Source organism: Hyperoodon ampullatus (genome assembly GCF_949752795.1).
Source record: "Hyperoodon ampullatus genome assembly, chromosome: 2".
In the NCBI taxonomy this organism is placed as follows: Eukaryota; Metazoa; Chordata; class Mammalia; order Artiodactyla; family Ziphiidae; genus Hyperoodon; species Hyperoodon ampullatus.
The window spans coordinates 11,611,336-11,636,039 of NC_136915.1; the positions used below are offsets into that span (position 1 = coordinate 11,611,336).

At 49.6% G+C, this 24,704-nt stretch overlaps 2 protein-coding genes across 2 annotated transcripts in view; one reads left to right on the top strand and one right to left on the bottom strand.

Annotated features, from left to right (window-relative positions):
• Window positions 1-24,704, top strand: part of KAZN (kazrin, periplakin interacting protein) — a gene marked incomplete at its 3' end in the record, with an annotated part of 473,602 nt that overhangs the window by 444,260 nt on the left and 4,638 nt on the right. Inside the window, exons 9-13 of the mRNA XM_079697057.1 lie at window positions 8,363-8,568; window positions 8,952-9,070; window positions 16,720-16,951; window positions 18,254-18,355; window positions 18,853-19,019. Of these exons, the coding sequence (XP_079553183.1) occupies window positions 8,363-8,568; window positions 8,952-9,070; window positions 16,720-16,951; window positions 18,254-18,355; window positions 18,853-19,019 (826 nt within the window). The remainder of the gene's footprint in view (window positions 1-8,362; window positions 8,569-8,951; window positions 9,071-16,719; window positions 16,952-18,253; window positions 18,356-18,852; window positions 19,020-24,704) is intronic.
• On the bottom strand, window positions 20,482-20,838 carry LOC307048844 (ATP synthase subunit g, mitochondrial-like; the record flags this gene model as incomplete). Its single annotated transcript, XM_079698080.1, has 1 exon — window positions 20,482-20,838. The coding sequence occupies one exon, from the start codon at window positions 20,836-20,838 to the stop codon at window positions 20,527-20,529; it is 312 nt and encodes a 103-aa protein (XP_079554206.1). The 3' UTR covers window positions 20,482-20,526.

Below are 24,704 nucleotides of genomic sequence, written 5' to 3' on the forward strand. Positions count from 1 at the left end.
CACCTTTCAGGCAGAGAGGGGAGTAGGCACAGCTGGTTGGAGACGGTGGGTGGGAGAGGCAGGAGCACCAGGGAAGTGGTCCCAAGAAGCCCGGGGAAGGGGTGACAGACCGAGGAGAAGGTGGCAAAGTCGGCAGGGCTGGGCCACACAGAGCCTTGTCATGTAAGGAACTTGGGTTTTATCCAGGGAGCCAGTGAAGGGTGTTGAGCAGACAAGGTCCCCGGGCAGATTCAAACTAAAAACAAAGCAAAGTGGTATTGTCCATCCCCGTCCCATAACTCGGGCTTTTACCACCACTAGTGGTATTAAGCAACACCATGAACCAGGCCTGGGTAATAAAGAGATGGATAGATTTCAGCGCTGACTTAGGGATTCCCTTCGGGCAGGGCAGGTGGACAGACCCATGCACGGCAGTGCCAGCAGAACATGAAGAGCGCTGGGTGAACAGTGCACATAGCAAGAGGGGTGTCCAGTCAGGGCAGTGTGGAGGAAGGAAGACTCTGAAGGACCTCCCACTACAAAACCACTACACCTGAAACAAAACATACTTTTCAATACATCGCTGGCCTCATCAAAAATAAGGGAAATTCCCAAGGCACTTCCACCCCAAAATAAAAGTCCATGAGCTAATACCAGGACAGGAGCAGTGAGGGATAACCAAAGGCAAAAACTGGAGTTTGTCCTGGACACAGATGCTGATATCAGGACCAGTGACAGGGGAGTAAACCTTGGGGTGTGCAAAACAAAGCATCAGAAACTGTGACTCTCTCATTCTTCCAGGGCCTCTCTGATGGGGGTGAAGTGGTCCCTGCTCCCAGGTATCATCCCCACTCCCTATCTCCTCGCCACCCCAGCAGAAGCAATGTCCATCCTCTCAGGAGGAAAGAGTCTCTTATTTAGAACCTAGAGATTCCCATAATAAGATCAAATATGAGTTCAGCATGCATGAGAATCAGCAGAAACAAACAACAAATTTGGACCCTCCAAGCCCTCTGATACAGTAATGATCAATACCAAATACAACATAATATGTACGCAATATTTAAGGAAATGTAAGATTAAATATTTAAGGATATTTAAGGAAATGTAAGAAATCATAGACTTGAACAAACAACAAGAGACTATCTGGAAAGACCAGACGAACTTGAAAAAGAACCAAATAGAAATTTTAGAAATGAAAATATATATATATAGTTGGTAACAAAACAAACAAAAAAAAAAGATGGGTTAAACAGCAGACTAAATAGCTGAAGAGAGAATTTTTAAAATGGAAAATATGTCTAAGGAAATTACCCAGACTGCAATTCAGAGAGATAAGTTGATGAAAACCATGAAGGAGAAATCAGAGCTTTCTGGCCCACTATAATAGCCACTAGCCACATATGGCCATGTAAATTTATATTTGGATCAATTAAAATTAAATTAAATTTATAACTCAGTTCCTATGAGCACATTTTAAGTGCTCATAGCCACATGTGGCTAACAGCTGTCACACTGGACAATGTATATTGCAGGCAGACCTCAAAGATGTCATGGGTTGGGTTTCAGACCACCACAGTAAATACCACAATAAAGTAAGTCACATGAATTTTTTGGTTTCCCGGTGCATATAAATGTTATGTTTACACTGTACTGTACTTTATTAAGTATGCAATAGCCTTACGTCTAAAAAACAGTGTACATACCTTAATTTAAAAATACTTTATTGCTATCATATGCTAACCATCATCTGAGCCTTCATCAAGTCATAATCTTTTTGCAATAGTAACATAAAAGATCACTGATCACAGGTCACCATAACAAATGTAATAATGAAAATGTTTGGAATATTATGAGAATTGCCAAAATCTGACACAGAGACATGAAGTGAGCAAATGCTATTGGAAAAATGGTGCTGACAGACTTGCTTGATGCAAGGTTACCACAAACCTTCAGTTTGTAAAAAAAAATCAGTATCTGCAAGTGCAATAAAATGAAGTGCAATTTTAAAAAGGTGCCTATATACAACATTTCCATTATCACAGAAAGTTCTTTTGACAGCACTAGGTTATAAGACAGGGAAGAAAGTCTAACCCCAGAAGGAGAGCAAACAGAGAATGGAGAAGAGGTAATGGTTGAGAATATTCCAAAAATGAACCCACAGATGCAGGAAGCACAATTTATATCAATCAGGATAAATAAAAAGAAAGCTACCTCTAGCCACATCATTAATGAAACTGAATACCAAAGATAAAGAGAAAGTCTGAAGAGTAGCTAACAAAACAACAATCACACTGGAGCTGACTTCTCTTTAGTGAAAAGGCGAGAGAGATAGTGGAGCAACGTTTTCCAGTGCAAAGAGAAAAAAAAAAAAACTGTCAGCCTAAAACTGTGTACCCAGCAAAGCTCTTTAAGAGCAAGGATGACATATAGACTTTTTTCAGATAAACATAAGTCATAAAAGCTTACCACCAAAATAATCTTTATGGAGGAACTTTTAAATCATGTTCTTCAGGAATAAGAAAAGTTATCCTAGAAGTGAGGTCTGAGACACTAGAAGAAATGATGAACAAAGAAACTGGTAAACATGTAGGTAAATTATTTTAAGCAAATATTACCAGTATAAAGTAATCATGATGACAATGTCTAAATTGTGGGGTTTTTTTTTAAAGGATGGAATTAAAATACTGGACATGATAGAGTGTAAGTCAGGAAGAGTGATCAGAAGTGATATGTTTCAGGGCCTTCACTGGTGGTGCAGTGGTTAAGAATCCTCCTGCCAATGCCGGGGACACAGGAAGATCCCACATGCCGCAGAGCAACTAAGCCCGTGCACCACAACTACTGAGCCTGCGCTCTAGAGCCCGTGAGCCACAACTACTGAGCCCACGTGCTGCAACTACTGAAGCCCACGCGCCTAGAGACCGTGCTCCGCAACGAGAGAAGCCACCGCAACGAGAAGCCCACGCACCACAACGAAGAGTAGCCCCCACTCACTGCAGCCAGAGAAGCCCGCGCGCAGCAGTGAAGACCCAACACAGCCAAAAATAATACATAAATAAATAAATTTATTTTATTTTTTGAAAAAAGAAGTAATATGTGTTAAATAACTCTTACTATTTAGGAGAGGGCATTAAGATATTGATAACCCCAGGTTTTAAGTTAACTATGCATAGTACATCTCAAAGAGTCATCATTAAAGAAGGTTCTAGAACTTCAGCAAACATCAGAATCACCTGGGGGCCAGGAGATCTGGGGTGGGCATCTAGAATTTTCACTTCCAACAAGTTCCCAGGTGTTGCTGCTGCTACTGGCCCAGGGACCATACTTAGAGAACTACTGAACCAAAAACAGAGAAATAGGGTGCTTCACTTCCAAACAAACAGAGGGGGTAAAATAGAATGAGAAAACAAACAAAAATCTTCCATCCAGACTAGCTCTGCCCAGTAAAATATAATGTAAACCACATATGTGGTTTTAGATTTTCTGGTAGATGCATTAAGAAGTAAAAAGAAACAGATGAAATGAGTCGTAGTAATGTATATTTTTTAACTCAGTATACCCAAAATATTATCATTTCAATATGTGACCAATATAAAAATTATTAATGAGATATTTTACATCTTTTTTTGTACAAAGTCTTCAAAATCTAGGGTGTATTTTATACCGTCGACACTTCTCAACGGGGACTAACCACACTGCAAAGTGCTCAATGGCCACATGTAGCTTGTGACTACTACGCTGGACAGAGTGGGTCTAGACTGTAAGGGACATGAGCCTGTAGAGGACAGAGGTCCCACTCAGTCACTGAGCATGCACTGTATGCCAGACACCGGGCTGAGCACTTCGTCCACATCATACATCGTCTCCTTTCATCCCCACATAGACCTGTGAGATTAGCATTATTATCACCCCATTTCACAGATGGGGAAAGCGAGGCTGAGAAAACTGAAAACACTTCCCCAGGATCATCTGGCTGGTAAGCAGCAGAGCTGGGCTTCAAACCAAGGTCTCTCATAGTCCATTGCCACCTCGGAACCTCAGGGTTTCCATAAAGGATTTTCTATAACAGGCCAGATAGTAAACATTTTAGGCTTTTTGAACCAATCTGTCACAACTACTCAGCTCTGCTATTGTAACAGGAAAGCAGTCTTAGACAATGTATAAACAAATGAGCATGGCTGTGTCCCAATGAAATTTTATCTAGGGAAACTGATAGAGGGCTGGATTTGGCCCTTGGGCTGTAGTTTGCCAACCCCTGTGCTAGGCTAGCACAGCTGCCTCTGTAGGCCCAGTTTGAGGGAGAACTCAGTGACTAATTGCTGAGGTTCTGTGGTGCATGCGTGTCAGGGGTGATTGGGAGGGTGAGACCCTCTCCTTCCAGAATCACCACAGTCCTCCTGGTGTTCGGAAGGATCCAGAGTGGCTGCTTGTTGCTGGCACCGCCTCAGAGTCTGCCAGGGGCTCAGTCAGCCCCTCTAACTCCCCAGCCTCCTCTGAGCTCCTGGCCGTAAACATGAGTTATTCCCACTCTCAGGGCTGAGACAGAGGGGAAATAAAAGCCAGGACTGATGGAATCCCAGACAGAAAACCTGGCACCATAATGCCTACATTTTGGAAATTGCCTCTAATCAATGGTTTATGGCCGCAAAGACTCCCCCCACCCTCCATCCTTCTGCAGCATCCTCTCCTTGGCGTTCAGTCCTGGGGGTCGGGGCGGGGAGGGGGTGAAAGAGGTGGGCTGGGGAGTAGCTGTCTTTTCTCAGAGACCAAAATGTGTGGTTTGCTCATATGAACCCAGCTTGGCCTCTGGCATTCCTCGAGCCTGGACTCCATAAACAACGTGAATTGAAAAGCCAGCTCCCCGCACAGGCCCGAGGCCTGTTAGCTATAGAATAACCTGCACACACTCACAAAGACACACCAAGCTCAGGAAAACACACACTCACGAGTGTGTACACACACACACACGCCCCGGAAGTCTGCTTTTTCTCTTTGTCCACTTATCTGTCATTCCCTCTCTACTCAGTCTCTCCAGCCTGTTTATCTTCTTGTTTTTGTGTCTCTGTAACACTATTTCTTCCTGAAGCTTTGCTCTTTGAGACTCTCTTTCATTCTCTTTCTCTCCTGTCTTTCCCCGCCCTACGCCCCGTGATCTCCCTTACTGGGGACATGTAGCCAAGCACCGCAAACACACCCTTAGCCCCCGCCTTGGCACAGAATCCACAAATTCGCCCCTCACAGGTACCCCCTCCCAGCCAGGCTGGAGTCTGACTGGGACGATGAACTTCTGCCCAGGTGGGCTTGACAACAGGTGGGACTGGGTTCCCTCCCTAAGCACCTGAACTGAACTCAAATCACATTTCATTCCAGGAATGCAGGGAGGGACTGAGGCAACGACTGCTAAATTCTAGGTGTAGCCAAAAAAATTGCCCAAGCCCCAGGGAATAAGCCCTTTATTACCAATAATAGTCACCCTTGACTGAGTGCCTACTACGGCTTCACATTCAGAATGTACAATAGTCCTGTTAACCTAGGTGGTAGATATTATTATTGAATATTATTCCCATTTTATAGATGGGAAAACTGAGGCTTCAAGAGGTAAAGGAATTTGCCTAAAGCCAAAGTCTATTCACCTCCAAAGCCTGGTCTCTTCCCACAGGGCTGGTCCAAATGGACAACATGGGCTGTGTCTTGAGATTTGGGGTAACCAGATTCAGCCACACATGGTCTCTCATCTTCCCAGAATCATGAAACAGAGACTGGACTCCACTACAGGAATAAGGCAGAGGTTCTCAGCTCTCTCCAACCTAAGAAGGACACCCTGTTTGGGTGCCAGTGGTCAACACCTGTAGGACCCAATCAGAAAGGCTTCCCTGCCAGCCAAGCCTGTCCTTGGGAGCACGGTTCCAGTAGGAGGGGACACCTAGGCTGAGGTCTGTGCCCCTAGCCAGGCAGCTAGCTCTCTTACCAGGCAGGGTCTTGGAGCCCCCAGGCAGGGCTGCAGAGGCAGCTGCTGTTTCCACATTCTGGGGCACCATGGCAACACGTGTGCTCAGATTGGTGACCTGCACATAGTCTGTGCCATCTCCTGTTTTCCGGGCTGGGGGGTGCGGGGTCGCCTTCCGTCCACCTGAGAAGGGAAATATAATGATGCTGCAGTGACCTCTCACCCCTACCCATCCAGTATAGATAGGCCCCATCACCCCCACTGTCACTGAGTCTGCAGGGCAGCCCAGAGAAGGAGGCAGAAGGCCGGGAGCAGCATCATGACAACTTGCAGAGGTGGAAACTGAGGCACGATGCACCATCTCTGCCCACCCAGAGTTAGGTCGCTCTGCCCAGTGCCCTGCTGGACGGGGGGTGGCATCTTTCAGGCCGGGTGACTGTGGGCCCCCAAAGGCTCTTGGCTGGGCAGTTAGAGGCCCCCAAGCACTGGGGAGAAAGGTTTCGGTGGACCTGGGATGAAGGAGAAGTGTGTGGCCACCAAGCTGGTATAGCCATTTCCCGAGAGTCATCCAAGGTGTTTCAACAGAGGGAGGCAAGGGAATTGGGGGAAGGGGCTTTGTGACTTGAAAAAGTAAGATTTCTAGGCTGTTTTTTTTTTCAGTTTCAAAAATAATATAGTCAATGCAGAAAACTTGGGAAATAGAAAAACATGCACACACACTGTCACACTCACAAGTGCACACTCACACACACACACATTCATGCACAATTACCCATCACCCCTTTCCAGAGATAAAGACTTTTAACATTTACCCACCTAGTATAATGTAATATATTACATATATATGTATATATTGCATATACATAATTATATTATACATTATATATAGTCACATACATATTTTTTTATGTGGTTGGGATTACGTTGTATGTGCTCTCCTGTACTGTGCTTTTACACTTGACAATAGATTGTGAACATTTTCCCATGTCAAAACTATTCTCCTGTGACCGATTTTTAAATTAATTGCTTATAATCCAACATACGAATGGAGCATGATTCATTCAAACTCCCATCCATAACCATTTATACTGCTTCCTAATTTTTTAATTTTTCCAATTTTTTCATTATAAACTTATACATGTTTATTATGGAACTTTGAGGATACCCAGAGTTATAGCAAGAGGGAAATAACCTCATACTTCCAAACTCAGTAACTATAACATTTTTGTGTTCTCCATACCCATTGTTTTACTATGTGCCGATTTGATGGATATGCATTTTTTACATATTAGAATGATTTATAATATACAATATAATATAGAGTCATTTCAAATCAGGCTTTTTTTTTTTTTTTTTTTTGCGGTTGCGGGCCTCTCACTGCTGTGGCCTCTCCTGTTGCGGAGCACAGGCCCCGGACGCGCAGGCTCAGCGGCCATGGCTCACGGGCCCAGCCGCTCCGCGGCATGTGGGATCTTCCCAGACAGGGGCACGAACCCGCGTCCCCTGCATCGGCAGGCGGACTCAACCACTGCGCCACCAGGGAAGCCCAGGCTTATTTTTTAATACTTGTCATCTCTCACGGTATTGAGTTTATCCATTTGGGTTTCCATTTAACCTGCTTTAGAGAAAGATTCTTTTCCCTTCTCGGTTGACTCTTCACCACCTGAATTTGGTATATTTATCAAGTGTTGATGCAGCTGACCATGGATTAAGGAATGGGTTTGGAAAATGCTGGTGGAGAGACGTTTTTGTCTGTGAGGGCCACTCCAGAAACAGGCTTCGGTGTGTTAAGGAATAGAGCTGGGGCTCCATTTATCCTAAAAATATACATCACCCAGTTGCCCAAAGATGACTGCCTTGGCGTTGTTTACAATAGTGAAAAATGAGGGACAACCCAGGCCCATCAACAGGCAGCGGGTGAAATAGATTCAGAGCATCCCTTTGACAAATCCTGTGCGGTCTCTGCTGAGACGGAAGGGTGTCCTCCGTCGTGTAAATGAGAACAGCATATTCCAAATGGAACACATCATGTAAACGTGGGGATCTGTGCTTGTTTGTAAGCGTAGGCGTTTGTGTAGCCCAAAGACCGTTTAACTAAATACTAGCAGCTGCTGTCTCTGGGTAGCGTAGGATTTGGGGTGATTTTCACTTTCTGTTTTATTTTCATTCTTTTCTGGATTATGTTTTTAAAATTCTTTTCTTTTAGAGGGCACAGATTACTTTGGACTGGGGGAAGGGCAGCAAAACAAAACAAAAGCCGTTTGGATTCTGAAAAGAAGAAATGCGTGGGGGGAAAGACATCCCTGCCCACCCCCTGCATCCCCTGGGGTGCAGACTCAGGGGGCGCAGCCTGCCCAGTCCCTGCCCCCTGCAGCCCCTGCCCTGCCCCTCACCCCACTCCCCAGCACGGCCCTGTGTGCTTGTGTGTTGCAGACTCGGACAGCCAGTGCAGCCCCACGCGACAGAGCCTCAGCCTGTCGGAGGGCGAGGAGCAGACGGACCGGCTGCAGCAGGTGGAGCTGGTCAGGACCACGCCCATGTCGCACTGGAAGGCCGGCACCGTCCAGGCCTGGCTGGAGGTGGTCATGGCCATGCCCATGTACGTCAAGGCCTGTGCGGAGAACGTCAAGAGTGGGAAGGTAGGGCACCTGCCGGACCCCCGTGGGAACGCCCCCCTCCACCATCCCATCCTCTGGGTTAGAGGAGCTAGCTGAACTGGGTTCAGGCTCCAGTAGACCATTGTGTCTCTCCGACAAGGCACACAGCCCTTCTGAGCCTCAGCCTCCTCGTCTTTAAAATGGGACTAACCTTCCCTTACCTGGCTGGAGGGACGCAGGGCAGGACTAGCGGGCCCTTTCAGCCAGGTCAGCGATTCCACCGCCTGGCCTCATGGAGCAGTGGCTGGAGGCGAGGCGGCTGCAGAGACATTCCCGGGGCCGTGCGCCCACTGAGGGGAGGGGCGCCTTGGGTCCCCGCCCTCACGCCTCCCTTCCGGCGCTCAGTCCCCACCTGCCCGGCGCAGGTGCTGCTGAGCCTGAGTGACGAGGACCTGGAGCTGGGCCTGGGCGTGTGCAGCTCCCTGCACCGGCGCAAGCTCCGGCTGGCCATCGAGGACTACCGCGACGCCGAGGCGGGCAGGAGGTGAGCCGGCGCCTGGGCCCCGAGGGGAGGGGAAGAGAGCCCACGCGAGACCTCGCCTCCTCGGGGTGGAGCGGGTGCTGTGAGCTGGGCCAGGCGGGAGGAGTGCCAGGGCCCGGGACGCCACTGGGCAGGGGCCCGAGCACAGCCTAGCCCCACTCTGGGCCGGCCCTCCCCGTAGAAAGATGGAGAACAAACTCAGCGAGGCCACAAATGCCCTATGATCTCCCCGGTGCGGGAGTCAGGGGGCTTCACGCCCCCCAGAACTCCTCTGTCTGGGAGGTGGGGCAGCCCCAGTGGATCTGGGGAATTTGGCCCAAATGTGCTCAAAGCCCAGCTCTTACCATTCCAGGTAAGAGCCTAAAGCAGGGAGGAAGAGAAGAAATGGGCCTGGTTTGGGGCCAGGTGGGAGGGGGCGTCTATCGGCAAGCGCACCTGGGAATGGCTGAAGATGGCCCATCAGGTGTGTCCCCAGCGCGGCCGCCCTGCCCCCATTGCTCATTACCCCCCAAACGCCCTCCTGCCTGCCTCTCTCCTGACCTTTGTGAGCAGGACTTATTGGGGAGCCCCTCTTTTCACCAAGCAGCTCCAGGGAGAAGGGAAGAACCCCTCCCCCAAGTCCTCCGAGTGCAGGAGCGGGAAGAAAAGTAGCTGGTAAACCTGACACTATCCGTTTTGCATAATTATCTCCTTCACTGGTTTCCCCAGCATTTTTGTGCAGTTAATTAATCGGACCTGGTGGTGCGTGCTATTTATTATTTGCAGAAGCAGCTTTGTGGATTACAAAAAAAGAGGGGGCTGGAGGTAGGAAAGAAGGCTGGTTTAGAAGCAGGAAAAGCAAATTCCTGGGGGTCCCGGAGAGTGATTCCGAGGTGACAGGAAATAGAGATGAGATGCGATCAGAAACTCAGGCAGCAACTCACAACAAGCAAAGCAAGAAGGCGCTGGGCCCTGTCAGCAGGTCTGGACCCTCCTAGACGGCAGGGCTGGGGTGGGGGAGGGGTTGGAGGAGTGGAGAGTTGGGGGCAGGGGAGAGCAGGGCAGGAGCTTGCAACCCAGCTGAGCTTCCCCTCCTGGGGGTCCCACAAGCACCTCACACTCACCACCCACCCCTACCCAGTGCCTTCCCCCGATCCCCCAAAGCTCACCATCCTGGGCCATCCAAGCTAGAAACGCCTCCCAACCCTCCCCCATCCTCAACATGATCAAGGTTACTTGAACAGGCTGGGGCTGCCTGCCTCACCTCTCAAAAAGTTCCCCCCAAATTCAGCAGACCCTTCAGAACCTCGTAGCGCCTGCAAAGGGATGGATTCAACTCAGCAGCCAGATGTGAACGGATTTTGAAAATTTATGAGAGCCATAAGCAGGACTGTTTCCAAAACCACGGCCTGGGCATTAGACACCCAGGGCCTCCTAGAGCAGGGAGGGGCCTTCATTTAATGGCTCCATTCCCTAAGGAATCCTGGCCTGTCTCTAACTTGCCCTGTGACCTTGCCCTCTGTGGGACTTGGTTTCTCCACCTGTGAAGTAAAGGGGGTTAAATTAGGATAGGGGCTCTTTAACTGTGTGAGATCATGGCCCCTTTGAGAATCTAATAAGAACTTCCGAAACTTGCCCCAGAAGAAATACACAAAACTTCACAACTTTGCATTCTGGGACTCTCTGACCCACCTGTGGAACTTTGAGGGGGCTGTGAACTCTAGGGTAAGAACCCCGGTGAGGTCATCTTTGAGAATACATCCTGTGTGACTCTGGGCGTGACATTGCCCTCTCTGGGCCTGGCTCCCCTTACCTCTAAAATCCTGACAACAAAATCTGCCAACCCCTGACAACCTGTCCGTCACTTTATGGACATGATTTTATTTGACCATTACAACGTCAGGGCAGGATAGACATTCTTACCCCCATTTTAAAGGTGGAGAAAGTGAGGCCAGAGAAATAATGGACACAAAGTCACACTACAAAAGATCTGACTTCAAAGTCAATTCCCTTTCCACTCTCCCAAGTTGCCTTTGTGTTCAAAACATCAACGATGTAGCTCCTCCTACTGTTATTTCTGGAACACTGAATGCATCCCAGACCCTGTGCTAAGGACTTTACCTTCTCTTATCACTTTTATCCCAGGAGGCAAGCAGGAGTAGCCCCATTTTACAGAAGAGGAAACCGAGGTACAGAGGCACGAGGTCTTTCATCTAAGGCTGATGGAGCTAGAGTGGCCTCATGTTTTCTGTGCTGAATAATGACCCAGATGACATTGAAATTCTGTGCCCAAACTCGGATTTCAGGATCTAATTTGGTCCCAGTTTGAGGAGGGGGCAGTGTCAAATTTTATAAAATGTTTGAATTACTTTAAAAATCATTCTGTTTCATTCACCTTCGGCGCTTACAGTGGCTCACACCAACAGCTGGGAAAGTGTTGCCAAGCTGAGGCCCCATGGGGACAACTTTAATGGAAAGAGAACCATTTGGAAGGGCAGGAGTGCATTAATGATCAGCATGCAGAGGGATACTGCTGATTATAAAGGGGCCCCCTCCCACCCTACACCCCACGTCTGGTGGCACCACTGATTTGCTGAGCAGACCCTTCCTTCAGACGGGAAAGAAGTCTTCTGGTCTCCATCAAAGGCCCAACAGCATCTGATTCAGAGACCGTGAGCTTCAGCCCCTTTCCCAGGGAAGAGAGCAACGACGGCTGGGCCTGGGAAGAGTCCCTCTGAAGTGACGAGGCTGGAGCGGGTCACCCAGGCACCTTCTCGTCCTAGAAGGGAGCTTGTCTTGGGCCAGAAGGTTCCGGCTCAGGAGCTGGGTGCTGGGCAGCCTCTGGGAAGCCAGGAGCCGTTGCCCCCTCACCCAGCCTTGCCCTGTCTTCCTTGCACTGGACTCTAAACCAGAAGCTGTTGGGCATTAGCTCTGAGCCAGGTGGGAAGCCTGGGCATTCGTGGACACGCCACACCCGGTCCTGCCCTCCAGGAGCTGATGGTCCGGTGGAACAGCTGGCCAGACGAGCAGCAATTCCCCAGTGTGACAAATGCCAGGACTCTGAAGAGGCTCTGGACACAAGGAGGGTCTTGACCTAGCACAGGGGTCCTGGAAGGCTTTGAGGAGAGCCATATCTCAACAGAGTCTTGCAGGAGTTAAGCAGGTGAAGAGGGTAGGGTGGAGGACAGCCCAGGAGGCCGGGAGGCCCTGGCCCTTGGGGGCAGAGCCAGTGGTTCTGGGTGGCCGAGGGGCGGGAGGAGGCCAGCGAAGCCGGGAGCCCACCTTTCTGCCCTCAGTCCTTGCGATGATATGTCTGCTACGCATTCAGCACTAGGCTGACTCAGAGCCTAGAGTCCACAGTCCCTGGGCGCAGATAATTCATTTGTAAAGTTCCATGTGTGATCGGTGCTGTGAAGGGAATTAGAGGCAGACCAGCAGGTCAGGGGGCAAGTTCAGACAGCACCGTCAGAGGCAGCCTCTGCAAGGTGGGAGCTGACACCTGGGAGGGGAGGGGAGGGGAGGGGAGGGGAGAACCTGGGCAGGGCTGGAAGGAAATGGGTGCTGGGCGAGGCGGGGACCCCCACCACCCGAGGAGCAAAAGCCTCAGGGCATCCCGGAAGTGCTTCCAGCCCAAGCCCGGTGGGAGGGGGAGCCTGGACCTGTGAGGTCACCCCAAGGACTTCCGATTTCAGATTTTATCCCTGCAAAGGGGCGCCACAGGAGAGTTTCCTTGTTTTATTTTATTCAAATCTACTCTGTTCTTTCTTCCCTCTTTTACTGGCTTTTTATTGAGTGTTCCCACTCCTGGCTTATGAGCTATACTTCTTTGTGTTATTTTTAATTATTGCTCTATAGTTTACAATACACAGAAAGCTTAGCACTATCTTCAAATAATATTATACAACTTTGTGTGTAGTGTAACATGCTTTTTCCTCCTTCCTTTCTACTATTGTCTATATATATACATATATATATATCCTCCATAATATATGGTTATTATTTTTCTTTTAAACTGGCCATTATCTTTTAAGGAGATTAGCAAATGAGGAAAATATTTACCAAGATTATTTACCATTTCCAATCATCTTTTTAAAAAATATTTTTTATTTTGTTAAAATACACAAAATTTACCATCTTAACCATGTTTAAGTGTCCAGTTCAGTGGCATTAAATATATTCACATTGTCGTGCAGCCATCACCACCATCCCTCCCTGTAACTCTTTTTTTTTTTTTTTTTTTTTTTTCGCGGTACGCGGGCCTCTCGCTGTTGTGGCCTCTCCCGTTGCACAGGCTCCGGACGCGCAGGCTCAGTGGCCATGGCTCATGGGCCCAGCCGCTCTGTGGCATGTGGGATCTTCCCGGACCGGGGCACGAACCCATGTTCCCTGCATCGGCAGGCGGACTCTCAACCACTGCACCACCAGGGAAGCCCCCTCCCAATAACTCTTTTCATCTTGTAAAACTGAAACTGTACCCATTAACGCTAATCCTCCCCCTAGGATACCTGCAACCACCATTCTACTTTCTCTAGGAATCTGACTACCCTAAGTACCTCATATAAGTGGAATCACAGAGTATTTGTCTTTTTGTGACTGGCTTATTTCACTTAGCATAATGTCCTCAAGATTCATCCATGTTGTAGCATGTGAGAGAATTTCCTTCCTTTTTAAGGCTGAAAAAGATTCCCTTTTATGTATGTAGCCCATTTTGCTTATCTATTCATCCATCAATGGACACTTGGGTTGTTTCTACATGTTAGCTCTTGTGAATATTGCTGCAATGAACCTGGATGTACAAATATCTCTTCAAGACCCTGATTTCAATACTTTTGGATATATATTCAAAAGTGGAATTGCCGCATCATATGATAATTCTATTTTTAATTTTCTGAGGAACGGTCATACTGTTTTCCACAGAAGCTATACCATTGTACATCCTCACCAGCAGTGCACAAGTGTTCCAATTTCTCCACATCCTTGCCAACACTTGTTTTCTGGTTTTTTTGATAGTAGCCATCCTAATGGGTATGGAGTGGTATTTTATCACAGTTTTGATTTGCATTTCCCTCATGATTAGTGATATTGAGCATCTTTTCATGGGCCTATTAGCCATTCTTATATCTTCTTTGGAGAAATGTTTATCCAAGTCCTTTGCCCATTTCTGAATCGGGTTATTTGTCTGTTTTGTTCAGTTTTAGGAGTTCTCTTTATTCTTTTGTGTAGTCCAAATTTCCATGTGGTTATTATTTTCTTTCCTCTCAAAGAAACTCCTTTTACATTTCTTGTAGTTCATTCCTCTGTGATGAATTCTTTCAATTTTGCTTGTTTAAAAAAGTCTCTGTTTCCTCCCTCATTTTTAAAGACTTTATTTTTTAGAGCAGTTTTAGTTTCACAGCAAAACTAAGGGGAAGCTACAGAGATTTCCCATAAACCGCCTGCCCTCACAGGTGCATTGCCTCCCATCATCGACATCCCCCTCCAGATGGAATATTTGTTTCAGTTGAACCTACAATGACACATCATTGTTACCCAAAGTCCATAGTCTACAGTAAGGTTCACTCTTGGTGCTATACATTCCATGGATTTGGACAAACGTATAATGGAGTGCATCCATCATGACGGTACCATACTGAATAGTTTCACTGCCCTAAAAATCCTCTGTGCTCTACCTTTTCATCCCTCCCTCTTCCCCCAAACCCTGGAAACCACTGGTCTTTTTTCTGTCTCCGTAGTTTTGCCTTTTCCAGAATGTCCTATAGTTGAAATCATACAGTATGTAGCCTTTTCAGATTGGCTTCTTTCACTTAGTAATATGCACTGAAGATTCCTCTAAGAGAGCGTTTTAAGTAAAAGAGTGACGTGATCTGATGGATGTATTTAAAAGGCCATCTGGCAGCCACGGGGAAAGTGGATTAGAAGGGGAAAGGAGGTGGGGTGGGGGCAGTCACGAGGCAGCTGCAGAAATTTATGCCAGAGGTGGCCAGGGCTTGACCCCAGAAAAGGAGACAAGGGGACGGACACACGGACCAGAGTGATTGATAGATGGACAGAGTGGGGGAGGGGAGAGGCGGGGCAAGTGAGGATGGGGAGATGGGAGAGAGGACGGGCATTTCATTTGGAGCCTGTTAAATTTGAGATGCCCGTGCCAGGAGGAGATGTCAAGAGGGCAGCTGGTTAGGATCCGGGGCTCAGAAGAGGCGAGCGAGGAGAGGTGTGAACTTGCAAGTCCAGCGAGGAGAGGTGTGAACTTGCAAGTCCCTGTTAACAGATGTGATCCAGAGCCCTGGAAATGGAGGTCAGCCCCAGACGGGAGAGTGTAGGGGTGGGGAAGGGAAGGGGTGAAGATGGGAGATGTGCCCCTTGTAAGGCCGCATCTACCCGGCACGGAGCTAAGTAGCTGCTCAATACACATTCTTGGAGCGGAGGAAGGAAACGAGGAGCCATCGAGGACACCAGCAGGAGGGGAGGGGCGTGATCCACTATCTCCATCCTAGGGAAGGGCCTGGAGGGGCCCCAGAGGCAGGGAGACCAGTTAGAAGACGAAGTCCGGGGGCAGAGGACGGTGCGTAGAGTGAGCGGTGGAGAGTAGAAAGGAGGAAGCGGAGTCAGGTGAGGTTGAAAACCCCGCCCAGGTCTCCACCTTGGCCGATAGGGTGTTCTACTCACAGCCTCCATCCCACCCCAGCTGGGGAGTGGGTGAGGGGTGCTCCCTCTGCCGGCCCAGGTCCCAGGCCTGGGGAGGAGGGCGGCGTCACTCCGTAAGCCCATTATTTCTCTTTCGCATCAGGATCCCTTTGTGGTCCCCCGAGGCTCCCACTTCAGCAATGCAGCTCCCTACCCGGCATCACCTCCGGTCGTTTCTCAAAGTTCCTCCGCAGGTGGGAGGCGCCGTCCTCATTCATTGTGCGAGGCTGCCACCCTGTGGCGAGCAGGGGAATGACATCTGAGGGGACCACACTTATCCTTTTGAGACGTATTCGTTGTGCGCCTACTAGTGCGCATGCGCATGGCACTGGGTGAAGTTCTCGGTGGGATACAGAAAATCTGAGATACGGCGGTGAGGAGAGAGGACTTGGAATAAGCAAAACGTGGGGTTTATTTCTGATTCCAAGACGTGTCGCTGTGTGACTCTGGGTGGGGGGTGGGGGGTGCCGGGGTCCCCAGAGGTGCTGCTTACTGCTGCATTCGTCCCTGCGGCTCTGTCATTGTCCCTTTCCACTCTCAGTGTGTCTGAACGTGGTCTCTTCTCTTCTTGTTCCCTCTGCCTGTCTGCTGATCCCTTTTTTGTTCTCTGGGGCTTGCTCTCTGTTTCTGTCTCTCCCTCTGTCTCTGTCTCTCTGTGTCTATCTCTCTCTCTGTCTGTTTCTCTCTGTCTCCTCTGTGTCTGTGTCTCTCTCCTATGTCTCTGTCCTCCTCTCCCTGTGTCTCTCCCTGTCTCCTCCTCCTCTCTCTCCCCTCCATCCACCTCTCCCCACCTCTGCCCTCTGGCTTTCTTCCTCTCTGTCTCTCCACTCCATCCCTGTTCATTTCTATGTCTGTGTCCCCTCCCCGCCATTGTTTTGCTTCTCATTCTTCATCTCTGCTCATCTCTGCCCCCATTTCTCCCTGTCCCTCTGTTTCTGCCACCTTTCCCCACCCACTCCCCTCTCTCCGGCTGTGTCTCTCCTCACCAGCCTGTCCAAAGCCGCTGACCTGGACCATCACTGGGTGGCCAAGGCCTGGCTGAATGACATCGGCCTGTCCCAGTACTCCCAGGCCTTCCAAAACCACCTGGTCGATGGGCGGATGCTGAACTCCCTGATGAAGCGGGACCTGGAGAAGCACCTGAATGTGTCCAAGAAGTTCCACCAGATCAGCATCCTGCTGGGAATCGAGCTGCTGTATCAAGTGAACTTCAGCAGGGAGGTGAGAAGCGGGGTATGGGGGGGAGCACCTTCCACAGTCCTGCTTCCCTCTCCGCATCCACTGTCTGTCCATCCAGCCACCTGCTCATCCGCCCACCCATCTATCTATCCATCCCTCCTTCTACCTGTCCATCCATCCATCCACCCATCCATCCCTTCCTCTCTCCCTCCCTCCTGTAAACAACTGCTTATTGGGGATGGGCCAGACCCTGTGCTCAATTCAGGGGAAACGGGAAACTCTCCTCCTCCAAGGACTCACTGCTTATCAGGGGAAACCACAAAGAAGCTTGTGGTCACAACATCATGGAAGGTTGTCCCAATGAGAGAAGCCCAGGGTTTTCTGAAAACCCAAAGGAGAAGCTTCCAGAGGGATCAGAGAAGCCCTCCCAGAGGTAGTGACACCTAAAGTGAGACCTGAAGGAGGAATTTCAGGGATCAGTCAATAGAAGGTATGAGGGGGAAAGCAGCCCAGAGAGGGAACAGCATAGACTAAGGCCCAGAGGACAGACCAGTGTCAGCAGAAGATCTGAGAGTCCCATGTGGTTCCCACGCTGGGTTTGAGGTGGGAGGGTGAACGCGAGTGCAAACAGGTAGCTGGGGGACTGTAGGGCATACAGAGTTCGGACTCTTGAGTGCCCCTTGTTCTGAGTGCTGCCAAGCCAGAGAGCCCAGGGCATCTACTTCAGCTCCTCCAAGGCCTACCGGCACCTATCCCCAAATAGTCCCCCGAGGGAGGGGCCCCAGGCTGCTGGGGTCTGTGGAGCTGAGTGCAGCGGGCTTACTTTTCTTAGAGCACCGTCAGAGCACAGGCAATCCAGGGGTGGGAGGAGAGGGACAGAAGAGGGGTCTTCACGGCCTTCTCAGACACCCAACGCAGAGCCCTGGGCACAGGAAGTGGTGAGGACGCAGGCCCCGCCCCCAGGAGCCCCAACCTGGTACAGGAGGTGACGAGTGGGCTGATCATGACGGTGAAGTGTGGACATGGGTGGCCTCATCTGGGGACGTCCCTCCACAAACACGCATGGAGCCCCTGCTCCAAGTCAGGTGAGCAGGGGGCTGGGATACACAACCAGGCAGCCGCCGTGGGTCCCAGGCAGCCCCAGCCTCCGGATGCAGGCGGCTCTGCCTCCAGGCTCCTTCACCCCGGAAGTGGGCTTCTCCCCATTTTCCAGAATGAAAGGATCGACATGGCCAGAGCAGCCGTGGATGGCCTGGCCAGGAGCCTCATATCAGCATGCTGAGGTCCCTGCCAGCACCGTGGACCCTCGTCCCCCTGGCTGACCCACCCTCCCCACCCCAACAGGCCCTCCAGGAGCGCCGGGCTCGCTGCGAGACGCAGAACATAGACCCCGTGGTCTGGACCAACCAGCGGGTGCTCAAGTGGGTGCGAGATATTGACCTGAAGGTGAGGGGCGATGGCGGGGCTGGGAGTGACTCTTGGGCAAATCCCATGCACAGCTGCGTGTGTGCAAATCAATATCCATTTTCACGTGGGCTGAGGCATCGTTGCCCAGGCTGGCAAGAATAACCTGCCTCCTGTCCCTCAAGAGGAGGGAACTACTCCCCACTCCTGCCACCCCCCCATCAGCACCCCCATCTCATCGGGCAGGAGGGAATGCTGAGCCATTCTCGCTCTCGGAAGCCAGAGTGGGATTGAATCCACATCCATCTTCTCCCTCAACAAGCATTTATGGGCTGCCTGCCTAGATCTGGGTATGTCAGTGACAAAATAGTCCAGTCGCTACTCTCATGGCCCTAAAAGAGTGGGGCGGGGTTCCCTCTCAGTATTAAATGAACTGGTGCCCGGAGGTCAAGCCCTTGCTGTTGGGGGCATATCCCCAGTGGAGGTGGGGCCCCCTCAGGCCAGCAGGGTGGCTCACCAGCCTCATGTCTTTCCCTCAGGAGTACGCAGACAACCTGACCAACAGTGGTGTCCACGGCGCCGTGCTGGTGCTGGAACCCACGTTCAACGCTGAGGCCATGGCCACGGCCCTGGGCATCCCCAGCGGGAAGCACATTCTCCGTAGGCACCTGGCGGAGGAGATGAGTGCCATCTTCCACCCGGCCAGGTGAGTGTGGGCTGCTGGCTGCGGCTCGCAGCTTTTGGAAGCGGATGGTCCTGGCCCCTCCTTCCTGGGTCCCACCTGTTCCTTTGCAACACAGCGGTCTCCTTTGGCAGATCCAGAAACAGGCTCAGAGAAGTGCAGTGCTTTAGCCTGAACGTCATAGAGTAGAAAGAGGTAGAGGAGAAGTCAGGTTTTGAATAAAGTGTGTGGTTAGAACGGGCATTTAGAGAAGGGAGAGTGACCAGCGTGTATGAGGAAGGCCATGTGAGGGTGGGGTTTGAGCTGGGGAGGATTCACACTGGCCTAAGAGGTTGAGATGGCTGTTCCAGGCAGGGCTGACTATGGGGACGAAGGTTTGCAGACAGGGATGGGCGTCTTAGTGGTTTTTACCATCTAGGTGAGCAGACCATGTCAGCCCACCTACCCCAGGCTCCTCGTCTGAAAAGTGGCCAGAGAGGGCTTCCCTGGTGGCGCAGTGGTTGAGAGTCCGCCTGCCGATGCAGCGGACACGGGTTCGTGCCCCGGTCCGGGAAGATCTCACATGCCTCGGAGCAGCTGGGCCCGTGAGCCATGGCCGCTGAGCCTGCGCCTCCGGAGCCTGCGCTCCGCAACGGGAGAGGCCCGCGTACCGCAAAAAAAAAAAAAAAAAAGTGGCCAGAGAATAAACACTTGAACAGATGAACTCCCAATGGACTCTCTCCTTAAAATGATTGTGGTTAAGGTTAGATGACCATTTATTGAGCACATGCCATGGGCACTAATTCTATCCACATGACAATGCTAAGAAATTAGTTTCACTATCCCTCCTTTATAGATGGAGAAAATTGTTTGAGAGCCAAGGTACTTGCCTAAGGTCAAACAGCTAGTAAATGGCAGAGCCCAGGTTTGTCCTTTATTCTATTAATGTGATATATTATGTGATTGATTTTCAGATGTTGAACCAACCTTGCATTCCTAGGATAAATCCCAGTTGGTCATGGTGTATAATCTTTTTATATGTTGCTGGATTAGGTTTGCTAGTATTTTGTTGAGGAATTTTGCATCAATATTTACAAGGGATATTGGTCTGTAGTTTTCTTTTCTTGTGATATTTTTGTCTGGTTTTGGTATCAGAGTAAAATTGGCCTCATAGAATGAGTTGGGAAGTTTCCCCTCGTCTTCTGTTTTTGGGAAGAGTTTGTGAAGGATTGCTGTTCGTTATTCTTTAAACATTTGGTAGAATTCACCAGTGAAGCCATCTGGTCCTGGGCTTTTCTTTGTGGGAAGTTTATTATTATTATTATTATTATTATTATTATTATTATTATTATTATTACTAATCCAAACTCTTTACTCATTGTAGCTCTATTTAGATTTTCTGTTTCTTCTTGAGTCAGTTTCAGTAGTTTATATCTTTTTTTAGGTTCTTACGTTTTTTTTTTTTTTTTGACTCATTGTCTTATTTTATTCAAATAGCAGTCTGCTCACACATGGTCCAAGAACACCCAAATAACAAAGCAAAGACTGGTCTTCAAACATTATAGCCAATGATGCCACACTTGCCTATGATCTCGCCAACATAAAAGCACATCCACACCTCAGTGGCCACCAAACCATTCAGTAGAGCTTCCTTAACTGTAAGCTGTTTGAAGCTACCAGTTTGAGCACTATTGATAATTTTTTTCAAGCTCTGAATAGCTGTAGGGATCTCAGCAGGGGTTGGAGGAACCAGCTCAACCTTGGCATAGTGCCAAAATGTGGCCAATCGAGGCTTCGAGTAAGTTACAGCAGCGCTGACCAGCGCCGGGGCCTTCTCCGTGAGGTTACGGACAAACTGGGCCATGGTTCTGGGACGGAAAGCCTGTTGTACCGACTAGGTTCTTCCTTTTTAAAAAAATTTTTAATTGAAATATAGTTGATTTACAATATCGAGTTAGTCTCAGGTGTACACCACAGCAATTCATTTCTATATATATATATACACATATATATGTGTGTGTGTGTGTATATCTATATCTATATCTATATATATGTTCATTCTTTTTCAGATTCTTTTCCCTTATAGATTATTATAAAATATTGAGTACAGTTCCCTGTGCTATACAGTAGGTCCTTGTTGGTTATCTATTTTATATATAGTAGTGTGTATAGTTTATATCTTTCTAAGAATTTGTCCATTTCATCTAAGTTAGCTATTTTGTTAGCATACAATTGATCCTATAATCATTTCCTTGTAATCCTCTTATTTATGTAGCTTTATCCCCTCTTTCATGCCTAGTTTACTAATTTGAGTCATCACCCTTTTTGACTCTTGGTCTGTCTAGCTAAAGGTGAGCTCATTCTGTTAACAGATGCCGGACTTGAACCTGAGGCTCTCGGCGTCAGGCCTGAGTGCTTAACCCCCAAACCACATGGGGCCTCAGGAAGCAGCTGAGCCACACCCCATGTCATGCACGTGGGAGAAACTTGTGCATCTGTCGCGGGGTCCAGGTGCCCTGGACTGCCCTCCCCCACTGGCAGGCTGATACCCAAGCGGTTCTCATAGACCCTGCAGCCGAATCATCGGTGCTCTTGTAATATGCAGATACCTCATCCCCAGCTCAGACCTACAGGACCAGAATTTGCTGGCAGAGCCCGGGAATCTACATTTTCATGCATTTTATGCATGCTGAGGTGGTTTTGACAAGAACCCTATTCCATGAGCCATGAATCAACAGGTGCAGGCAAACGGCTTTTCTCCTCAGAATTTTCCACCTTCCTTTACCTCCCTTCTGGAGCCACGTGATCTGTAACAGTCTTAAGATCTTCCGAGCCCTGGAGGGGCAGCTCTAGCTAAACATTAGCCGTGTGACTAACATTTGTGTGACTGATTCGACCCTTGACCCCCCATGAGGTGGGAGGTATGTTGAGAACTGTCTAGGATTAGGGGGTGAGCGCTAGGGACATTTCAGTGGAGCACAAATACGGTGGGTTCTTAGGTTGCTGGGAGGTCAGAGACTCCTTCAGGCACCAGATGAAAGCAGTCCTCCTGATGTCAGGACAAGGAAGAAGGAAATGGACTCAGTCCAGGCTCCTCATTTTACCTCTGAGGAATCTGAGGCTGCTCAGCCGGGGAACCAAGAGGCAGTGCCAGTACCAGACCCCAAACCTGTCTCCCTGTTAGGACCTTTCTCCTTGATATTGGTCATAGCTTATGAGTCAAGGTCTCCACGTGGGATGTGGGATTTTAGAACCTCACGGCCCGTTGCTGAGACCCTGCCATGGGCCAGGGGGTCAGACTTTCAGTTAGCTGGGGGAAGACAGAACTCCTTGAGTTTCTAAGGAATTGTAGAGCCCGCTGCTGTTGGTACAAGAGTCCCCAGCTAAGCCAAACAAACACCAGGCAGACAGTGATCCCCAGGCAGGTGGTGAGATGCTTGGGAAGGTCTGATGGGTTTATATTAACCAAGATCTCTGGGCTTTGCCCAGGCCATCTCTGCGGTGGTCTAGGTATCTCATCCTGTCTACGGCCTTCTTGCTCCTTTTCCTTCTCTGTTGCTCATTTCAGCTTTCCAGAAAGAGAAAGGGCAGGGCAGGTCTTTTGGGGTGAGTCCTCCCAGAATGCTTGGATTGGGTGGAGAGATTCCAGTTTGTGGAAACATTCCGAACCATCAAAATAGACTTGAGAGGCCAACCCTGGGACTGAATCCCAGGCCGGGTGGAACAGAGCGATGGTCATCACACTGATATCATGTGTCATCGTCAACAAAGTGCTGTCACATCCCTTGTTTCATTTTCTTCTCCTCCCCGTGAAGGAAGCTGAGTGAGAAGGAATCGTTGCCTCCTTTTACGGATAAGGCGACAGGCTTCAGAGAGGTGCTGTGACCTGCTCAAGACTAGACGGGAGTTCGTGGCAGTGCTGGAATCTACCAGCAGGGACTCCTGTGACCCTCCACCACACTAGGAAGCTTGGAGGTGGGGGCTGATGAGCACCTGGTTCCACTCTCCAGGAGACGTGACCCCTGATCACGTCTGTGATCCCACATCACCTGGTAGATGTGATGCCTGTAGTCACAGGGGGGTGGTCAGCTCAGAGCATCTTGGGAGATTGTAGTCCCCATGTATTAATGGCCCATGACCAGAAGTCAGGGAACATCAGCACCCAACCCAACTCTAGGAAAGGCACATTTACCAAGAGTTTATAGGTTCCAATATGACATCATGTCCTCCAGCCTCCTCTCATTGCCATGACAACCATATGACCAAAGGGACTGAGGCGGAGCACTTTCTGCCATCATCTTGTGATGTCTACTTTGACACACACTGACTTCTTGCTTCTCCTGGTAAATCCCGGTCTAGCACCAACTCTGTCATAGGACCGTGCGTTAAAGATCCAGAGAAATAAATCAGTGGACCAAAAGGATGCAGGGAGCAGCCAAGCCGTTCCAAAGCATCACAGGAGCCAAAAAAAAAAGCCTTAATGAAAATGTGTGACCATCTCCAGCACTTGCCTGAAGGACGGTGTATCCTGTCACTAACAGGGGGTCAGGCACAAGGCGGATTCAGCCTGTAGATTCTCTCTGAATGTTAGGCCTGAGAAGAGTCCCCTTTAGGCCTTGGAAGCATCAGACAAACATTGCATCTCTCTTGTAAATACTCCTCCCCATCCTGTGGCCTCATGATCCATGGCCCCAAAGTACCCCTTTTTGTTTCCAAGGATGCAAGACTCAGCCGGCATCTCCCTCCTTTCCCTCCTCCTTCCCCCTCCAGACACAGTTATAAGGTGGGGTTATCAAGCTACCATAACCATTTGCTAAGCTCTGCCACGGGCCAGGCTCAGAACCTAGCATGTTGTTGCCACCTTCTAGAGGTGGGTGCGTGAGCCCCATTTCACAGATGAGAAAACTGAGGTACAGCAAGGCTGCATATCTTGCCTGGGGCCATAAGCTGGTAAACTGAGGAGCTGGGATTCAAAGCATCGTGTTTGCTGCTTCCTTAAAGGGCAGAAAGAGTGGCCAGAACAACAGGGGAACTGTGTCGAGCAGGGGTCTCACCTCCCTGGGCCCCTCCCAGGGGGCTCCTGAGCCTCCATCCTGAAGTATAAACAGTGAGACAAAGTGAACGCGGAGCCTGACCCAGAGACACCCCCACAATAACTGACAGTTCATGTCCCCTGACCTCACAGGAACTCTGGAGCGTCTCAGTGAAGCAGTTTCCTCTTGAGTTGGTTCCGTGGGGCTCCCCTTTCTGTCACTTTGCTCCAGTGTTCTCATCAGCCTTTCAGCAGGAAGAGCAATTCCATTATGAACTCAAACAGACTCAGCCCTCAAGCACACAGAATAAGAGGCCTTGTCACAGCCCTACCTCCGTGGCTGGCAGGCTACCCAGGTCTGAGAGATCCAGGCAGCAGACAAGGGGGAGTATTCCTGGGCCCCCTGGCAGGTCACCTGAGCCAGGTGGGGAAAGGGGCATGTTGAGATTTTCAGGCACCCACAAGAAGGTGAGGTTTCATAATATTCTGCCTCACCCCACCCCCAAACGGTCACTGAACTGTGAGCCCAGAGACCCGGCCCTGGGGCGGTGTAGCCCATGGAGTCGTGGTCCTATGTAAGGAGGGGGCACGGCAGGGCCTTTGGGGGCTGAATTCTGGCTCCTCTTCCATCATCTGTGGGTTTAGCAAGAAACTTGCCTTCTGGAGCCTCGGTTCCCTCATCTTGAAATGCGGACAAT